At 39.2% G+C, this 8,898-nt stretch overlaps 1 protein-coding gene across 1 annotated transcript; it reads right to left on the bottom strand.

The window, feature by feature from the left end:
- Window positions 1–3,074: 3,074 nt before the first annotated feature.
- Window positions 3,075–5,609, bottom strand: LOC135802742 (uncharacterized). Its single transcript, XM_065316369.1, has 3 exons — window positions 5,379–5,609; window positions 3,763–5,316; window positions 3,075–3,672 (listed from the first exon to the last, which is right to left on the bottom strand). Exons 1-3 carry the CDS (start codon window positions 5,607–5,609, stop codon window positions 3,115–3,117), a joined length of 2,343 nt encoding a protein of 780 aa, XP_065172441.1. The 3' UTR covers window positions 3,075–3,114.
- Window positions 5,610–8,898: the final 3,289 nt, after the last annotated feature.

The following is an 8,898-nucleotide window of genomic DNA, read 5'->3' as shown; positions in this document are numbered from 1 at the left end:
TCTCTGCATCTGGCTAATTGACTACTTTAACGCCATCTAGCATTCCATCTAAAATTTAAAACTTTATTGCATGTAGTAATTTTTTCACATAGATAATCCTAGCCAAGCAGTGAAATATACATTCTTTCTATCAATCCGTTTCAACTATCGGAAAGATGCCTACGGCTCTCATTTCTGGTCACCACTGCCATCTCCAAACTTGTATGTCTCACTATCAGATGAGGAGAAAGTGCCTTAGATTTGCAGGGTAACCGTCGGATTTTCTGCTACTCGATTATCTATAAAGGTATCCTTTTTACTTCCCCCTTGGATCAATACGAAGGTAATCGTGGAATCCGTCCAAGCCTGTGTCTCTTGGATTGTACATGTCAAACTCGTACGTATTCTTCAATAATTTGGCTAAGAAATACGCGGCGCATAACTCCAGACGAAGAAGAGTAATCTTGTTTCGAACTGGTGCCACCTTGGATTTGGATTGTAATGTAACGATAATTTCTCCATTTCTTTTAACTTTTGCATAAACAACGGCACCATACGCTTTTTCTGAGGCGTCACTAAATCCATGTAATTATATTGCTTCTTGAAACTCATATGATATCCATCTTGGTATTCTTACTGCCTCGATAGCTGGCAACTGTGCTTTAAATTTGATCTAATCATTAGTATCTTGTATTGTCAAGACTTAATCCCATGCGGTTTTGACATTTTTTACACCCGAAATGATATCGTTCACTTACCATATCGTCTCTCATCAAGTATTCGAGATTGCCAAAAATGGAGCGGTTTTTGTTCCAAATGATACTATTTTTATTTGATAGTATTGAAGTTGTTCTTTTGGATGGAATTGCCATACAATTCTTTGATACTGCTTATCTTCTTTATCCATGCGAATCTTCTACTTCGGCAACGATAGTTGTAACTTTCTCCTTGGACAAGCCTAGTGCTTGTGCAACTTCTTCCGTAATAAATGAGCTTTGTGAGCATTGGTCGATCAACACTCGTGCAATGAATGGCGTACCTCGCATCGTTGTGATGCATACAAGGGCAGTGGGAAGCAGATTTTTCCCTGGTGTCGTTGATGCATATGTTCTATTCCATCTGGGTTGATTCTGGCGACCATATGAAGTTTGGCGATTGGCTTGATTTTGCGTCGCTTGTGGACGAGACGGCCCTTTTTCCTGCTGCTGGGGGTAATTTATATGCAGAAGGGTATGATGAAACCCATTGCAAATTTGGCACTCCGTATGTTTGGAACATGGCGCATTGATAGATTTGATGATTTGGTTTATTGTATTCAAACGATACAGGTTATGATCTGATTTATTTTTGAAAGTGTCTCTCTATATATATATCTATACGCTATCATCTATTTATTGAGTCATTATGATTAGGCCGCGGTCGTCTGGCTAATGCTTGGTCCTGTTCAAAGTTGTTGACTTGAACAATGTTATATTGTTCTGTTGTTGCTTTGAACTCGGTGCATTAGGGGTTGTATTACATCCTCACTGTCAGCAAATAATTATTATTAGTTATTAATAGTTGTATTTAGTTAAACACAACTTATTATCATCATGGTACTTTTGAATCACAGTAAATAAATTAATTTAATTATTTATATCTAATATATGCTTCTGGTGGGTTTCGTTATAATTAAATTCAGTCTTCATCTGAGCTACAATTAATACAAATAATCTTCCCCTTTCCTTTATCTTCCATATTGTCTTTTTCTCCTGTTTCTTTTTTCTTCTTCATTTTTTCCTCATATTCCTTTTGTAAAGCTTCTTCAGGCCTGCGCCTGTCAATACTTTAGATTTTCTTTCGCTATTTTTTTGTTTAATCGATAGCGAACAAGATTTTTAGAGACCGGAGCAACTCGGAGTTGGTTCGTTTGCAGTTGCGATTTGGCCTATAATTTTAATTCAATGATTAATTTTGTGCAATATCTTCGACATCCGGCTCTTGGGGAGGATCTGGAGGAACAGTGACATATGATGGCGTAAAGTCGGAGTCTTGGAAAATATTAGCATTCAAAGGCCATATACAAAAAAAAAAAAAAAACGAAAAACGAGTGATTTGCTGAAAGCCGCGTCTTTGTAACGCACGCAATGTCGATGTTGTTGTTGATGTCAGCTCGAATTCCGGAACGTGTGAACGGATGCCGTTTGCATTCCATGTGACGATGCGTAGAGATTTCCCAGCCGTGGTTATCAGGCGATGAACGGAAACCAATGTAGAAGTGTGGTGAAGAAGATGCCAAAGAATAAACGCCCTACTGCGTTTGTGAAAGGTGGCCGGGCATTAGGCCGTGCATCGCCTGCAGGAGTGCGATTGTGATGTTGGCAGACGACAGGGACGGACGACGCCGCTGCTGCGACGTAGGATGGCGCACCAACGATAGGGACCCGTGCGAGCGTGGCATAAGCTGATGAGGTGGGCGGCGGTAGGGGCACACGTCGCGGTGCGAACAGAGGGGCAGCAGCTGCGGAGACGTGGGGTGCGCCCAATCGCAGTTAACGCACTGGCGGCGATCGCGGCAAGCTTTAAACTCTCAGCTGTTGGAATAATGTACGCCAGCGGAAAAGCCGCAAACGAACGGGCGCACGCAGAAGCGCATCGTGTGGCCGAATCTCTGGCAGCGACCGCATAACATGCCGAGTTTGGGGTGCTTGGGCTCAAATCTGCACTGGAGCCTGCAGATTCGTTTGACTGCGAAAATGCTTTCTTTGGCCTCATCTCCCAAAGTTGCACTGCTTTGATAATCTTTAATATCTTTTGCTATTGGGATACTATTAGGATAGTATTTCCAATGACTTTTCTCTTTAGGCGATATTCATCCAGTTTACTACGCAGCTAGGGGGCTGTCCATTAATCACGTGATCTTTTTTTGGACCCCCCCTATCAGTGGCGGATTATGCTTCAGTGGGGCCCTAGGCGCAAATCAAGTTTGGGGCCCCTAAATCCGAAAATTTTCAAAAACGGTTATTAGCCCAGTTAAATTAATAGTTTTAGCGTACGGGCACCGCAAAGTCTACTTCAACATTCGTTTGTGCCAAAAACTCATTCTATCATTTATTTAATTCATAAATTACACTATATTTAATATTTATTGTTTATTTAATATATATTGTCCTCGGACCACGGATTTGCAAGACTTTCTTCAACACTAACAACTGGATAGGCATCTTGCAGGTCAGTTGTTGGCACTGTGTTTTGTTGAAAATCCACGTCGCTTTCATCGAGCCACTCGGTGTCATCATTTTCACGCACAACGCAGAGAATTTCTCTCGATCTGCCGTTCGATCGTCGCGTGAGAATGCGTGAAGGATGAACATTGTGCATCCCTACACTATTATTAATATTTTTACACTGCTTGTGACATGAATTTACGTGTTCTTTGACTTTCTTCTTTGTACAGAAGTACAAACCACACCACTGACACGTCCTTTCCAAAAGTTGCTGACGATCCTTTTGCAGACTTGGGGAGATTCCAAGAGACAGAAGCAAAAGAAATGTAGCAAACGTCTTGCCATCATGCTCTTCAGGCTTTGGTATACACAGGCCACTAGACGACTGCAAAATTGGGTAAGGAGGTATCATGAAGCGTTCCGGCAAAATGGATCGAAGAGAACTCCGCACATGTCCACAGCAAGCGCGGTCATCACACTTCAACACCTGGTAATAATATTAAGATATCTTAATCATATTGTCGTATGAGATAAAAGAACAAATGATAAAATAATATGTGAGATTTTACTAATGTACCTGAAGCAAATACTGGCTCTCTCGCACATGCTCGCTATACCATTGTGGAGAAGGCAGGTCTGGAACAAAGCTTTCAGCCTTGTCATCGGGCTCGACATACTCTGCTACAACGTCATGGCCGTCGATAACCATTTTCTTCCATACTTCTGAGAGAACTTCTCCAGCCTTCTGAAAGTTCTTTTTTTCAAGATCATGATCTTTTGTTCTTCCTTGTTCATCCAAATGATTTCCATAAGAATCATGCGGAAGTATAAGTCCAGATAATTCCCGGCTTAAAGGCGCCATTCTTCTCTCAACACGGTTGAACGCGCTTCTGCCAGGTGCATTTGTAAAAATGAATATTGCATCTAAATCATGCTTGATGAAGTTGTGTATGGCACAGGAAATAACCTTTGAATATCTCGGGTTTTCGTCGGGTCCTCCATCAGATGAAATCAGAACAACGGGTTTCAGGCGACCTTCTTCATCTCGCATAATTTCCTTGAAATTGTCGAGAGTCGCAAGCTTATTAAAGTCCACAGCATGAGTAGAAGCTGTGGAAGAGGAATGTTTGCCACTTCTAATCGCCACGTATGTTGGCCCTGAGTATGTAATTGCTTCTGCACGGCCCATATCATTTCCTTTTATTATGCACCCAGCATATACACTAGGAATCAATTTGTGCCTTGAAGCAATCACCCAATCATGATCAGGCAATGAGACACGATATTCGACATGCATCAGGAGAGGAGCTTGTTTATTTGCGGCTGTCAAACCTATGGGTACTCGGGCTTTATCATCTTGCGACAGAAAACACACTTGTTTAGGACCGAGAATAGATGCCAGCGTTTCCAGTGATCTTATTGTGGCGACACAAAAATGCTGATCGACATGAGCCTTATGGTAATCTGCCTCAGGGCGACTCAATTTGACAGGCACAGTGACTACATGCCTTTTACCCTCCAAGGTGGTATAATTTCTTGGGAGCAACCGAAGATACGTGCCACTCTTCGAAATTTGGAATCCGTGCTCCTTTAGCTTCTCATGGAGGTCAGTAAGTGTTCGGCAACTGCGAACACTTTCTGAGCGTCGCCGTTCTTCCGCAGATGCACCAAACATAGCCAAATCGACTATAGTTTTTAGCAGTTCCGTTTGTTGCTCTTCCAGGCGTGGGCGACCTGGGGCAGAACGCGCTTTAAGGAGATTGGCTACAATCGGACTCTGATTGCAAGCAAGTTTAATCTTCGATTTCATCGATAATCTATGTGACTGGGAGTGACGCATATGTTGCTCCTTCCTCCGTAATTCTTTTTTGCATTTATCAATTTGTCGGCGCAGTTTCGTCACATCACGCGTCTCACTTTCAATGGCGCCCAGAGAATCCCTACGACGAACAACTAGGTCACATTCCATTTGAAGAAGAGAAATCTGCGTCTTCAACTTATCCTGTGCAGGAGTAGCACGTACAGACTGCGGTATAGAGCTGCTAGTACTTGGTGTATCGAGTAAATTTTCGTTGCTACACTCCAGTTTTACAGGTAGACTTGTCTTCGCTGAAATGTCTTCGCTGGCATTCTGAATAATTAATAATTTAATAGTATGTATAAACAGACACATATTATGTAAGTTAAACTTACCTTTTTAGAATTAGTACAATAATAAAGAATATTGGACGATTTCTTTGTTTGGTTCTTCTGGCGGTAATCTAGTAGAAGATCATTCGCCCACTTGAAAAATTCTTCTTTCGTAGTACAGTTTTGCTTTGCACTAGCCCATATTTCATTAAATTCCTTCTGAGCAATACCAGGTTTTTTTCCTTTTTTATACTCCGCAAAAAGGTCTTTGTACAGATCACCAACTTTAAACATTGTTTTAATGTGTTGTGGGTGATGTGTGTATGTAGTGACGAATGTGTATTGTCTGAGGTGTTTATTAAAGATGTGGAGACTACCAAGTCTGGTGAAGAAGTGTCTTTCCTCATTTCTTGTCTCTCACCAGCAACCCACCAGCAAGAAATTGGAAAAATAAATAGATGTAAACTAATAGCAAGCTAATAAAACTAATATATTAAGAATTTTGGGCCATGGCATGCAATGCAGATGTTGAAATTGGTGAGAAGGAAGTTGCACTACGGGACATAAAAATTAAAATGTGTGTTGGGTAAAGATCCCCACCATACTATGTATGTTTTAACTGTTCCGAGCATGTTTTAACCACAGTGTAAGTTATTATTACGGCCGTTTGATGATTTACACAGCCCAAATATGTTCCTGTTCATGCGGCTGAAGCCTAAGGAATGTGCTCGCCCTTCTATCTCCCCGAGAATGACTCATTCATAAAATTACACTCGGATTTTAAAAAAGTATATAGGTATACGTTAAGTATACGTTAAGTATACCTATATACTACACGCCGCTAGGGCTATTGGTATGGCTTGGAAAACTAGGTATATGTCTTTTTACTGCAATGAGTGTCTCTCCGCCCTTGGTCTCTCTCGGTCCTGGCGAATTATGCGGAAGCCAGGAATGGAAAATCTTTCTTTGCTTTTACAAAAGTCGATTAGTTTATTCTGTAATTGCTCAGACTTTCTTATTTTAATAAAAGTACTGCGCAATTTACAAATAGCAGATGATGGACTAAAATTATATCAAATCATTTCAGTCCACTCGTTTTCATCTAAATCGTCATCATTATTACTCTCTGGTTAGTCTACTTTCAACATTTTCATAATATCTTGAACACCAAAGTTTAAAATATGGACAAAACAACGCAAATTTCGATTTATATGATCGAACAATTGATCATTTTTTGCTATCAAAATATTTAATTCACTCATAAATGCAGTGTATGCCGCTACTTTATTAACGGTTAGTCCTTGAATTTTATTCTATAATCCGCATTCTTTAATGCATACAATAATTTCCGCGATATCTTTTCTTCTATGTCGAGCACAAGAAGGAATAAAATCTAAAGCTACAGATTCTGTGAATAGTTACGCCGTAAAATGACCTGAAGTTCTTCGAATTGTTCAAAATTTCCTTGACTCTCCCTCGTTGCATGTGAAAATGCTCCATCACCATTCACCGAGCGCAATTATGTCGATGTACCCTGATACGGAAGTTTAAAAGGGCTATCTCTCACTACCATCTCTTTTTCCCTTAGAATCACCATACTAGAAGCCATTTTACACCCCACAACAGACAACAAACTTATGTAAACATATGAGTTATAAGTACAAAAAAGTAACTCCTTTGACCAAGATTATTTTTAAAATTTTGCATGCTATATTCGTTCTGTTGGTTGCTCTCTTATTTTTAAAAAGCCTTAAAATCACTGTGATCACGGCGACGCCCAAAAAAAAAATATAAGTAGGTAAATCACGCAGCACTCTTTCAGTAAGTAAGTACCTACATATCTACCTATGAGGTACTACGTACATATATATACTTATACGTATATATAAATATACGTTTTGGTTTTGGGTCATATCTCTTTAATAGTAAATCACAGCGCATTCATATTGCACACCAATAATCTTAGGTTTCATATCTTTGAATTATAATAAATATTTAAAAGATAAACAAACTAGAAAAAATAATAATTTTAAATTGGCACTGGCACTGGTATAATCATTATCAGTATCAACAGTTCGGATTATAATACTTTCTCCATAGTCGATTTTACACACATGGTATATTATCTTGGTATCAGCTTCTTCATGATTTAAGCAAAGAGTTCTTCAATGATACTGGTCATAATTTTGTTGGCTTCATTAATTGTAAAGAATTGACACTTTTTGAAATTAATATGTACAATTTCGATACCAATGGCGACATTTCATCAATAGCCCGATATGAAATGAAAAATCAACTAAAGCTTGTTTAGATTAGAATTTCTCTACTCTTTAGAGAAATCACTAGGACTAACTTGTTCAAAAACAAGTTCAAGTGCACTTTGATTCTGCAGATTCGAATCGTTGAGAATGTTTATAATTTTTTATCGGTGGGGTAAAAATCTAGTCAAAGATAACATCGATTCTGGACGCTTTTAATTCAGTTACCATTTGCATCATATAATTAAGAAGTACTTCCAATTTTTGTAGAAACTTTTTTGATTGTAGGGTAAAAGAGGGTAATGGGGGTCACTTAAGGAAGAACTAAAATAAAATTTCAATTATTAACAAAATATTTATTGCAACCGCCTTTAAACATTATTTACTTAGGTAACTATTATTTGATATAATTTTCAGTAACTTTAACAGTCAATTTTGGATATTATAACAATTAAAAAAAACAGATTTGACTCCCATTACACCGACATGCGAGTAATGGTGGTCACACTGGGGGCAATCGGAGTCATACGAAATCTAGCAGATATTGCAGACATAACCTTCCGCTGAGTCTCACCCAGTGCATTCCGCATGAGCTCATAACCATGAGGTGAACCTGAACTACGTCTCACTGTTTCTTCCAAAATCGTTGCACACTAGACATCTGTTTTCTTCTGCGTCCTCATCGTCCTGGCATAAGTCGTCCGTGTCTAAATCGGATACAGAAGTTTCGTTACTTTCCTGCAGTAACTGGCGCTTTGCTATTTCAGGGCCTTTCTTCTGTATTAACTTCTTTCCCTGACCTTTACCTTTCCATCTCTTTCCTTTTTCTTTACCCCCTGTTTTATTTTCTTTTTTCTATTAAGGTTTCTTTTATTAGTGTGGAAGTTCAAATTGTAGCGTGTTGCTTCTTTCGGCCCTTCCTTGTATTTTCCGCAGGTGTTTTCTCTTGCAACTTGATGAAATCATGCATATGAACACTAATTTTATTTGACGTACCAGATACTGGGGATGTTTCAGACATTCTAAGACTTGATGGGCTGGAAATCACAACTGCAAGAGATTCATTGCTGTCTTGGATTATAATCGTTTCTGTGAATACTTCCGGATTTAGTGGAACTATTCCAGAAGCTCTAAACCCTGATTCTTCTTTACTAATGGACCCAACATTAATAAATGCTTTCCTCCCCAAGGATGCTATATTATAGGGCGTTATCTTTTAAGCAAGATGGCTTTTTAAAAATGAATCACATTCTTTTCTGTAGGCCATTTTGAGGGGCCCAAAGAACGAAACGTCCAAAATTTGCATTCTCTCTGAGACAACATGT

Source organism: Atheta coriaria, unplaced genomic scaffold, assembly GCF_025399875.1.
Source record: "Atheta coriaria isolate IRGN ID8LTWV9N9 unplaced genomic scaffold, Caltech_Dcor_3.1 hic_scaffold_48_pilon, whole genome shotgun sequence".
NCBI classification, from domain to species: Eukaryota; Metazoa; Arthropoda; class Insecta; order Coleoptera; family Staphylinidae; genus Dalotia; species Dalotia coriaria.
The sequence above is the reverse complement of the archived record's forward strand: the minus strand, read 5'-3'. Positions and strand labels throughout refer to the sequence as shown.

Coding starts and splice junctions, on each gene's coding strand:
- LOC135802742 (XM_065316369.1), bottom strand. CDS start 5,609: ATGTTTAAAGTTGGTGATCTGTACAAAGACCTTTTTGCGGAGTATAAA. Junction 5,317..5,378: donor ATTGTACTAATTCTAAAAAG/GTAAGTTTAACT, acceptor TTAATTATTCAG/AATGCCAGCGAAGACATTTC. Junction 3,673..3,762: donor AGAGCCAGTATTTGCTTCAG/GTACATTAGTAA, acceptor TATTATTACCAG/GTGTTGAAGTGTGATGACCG.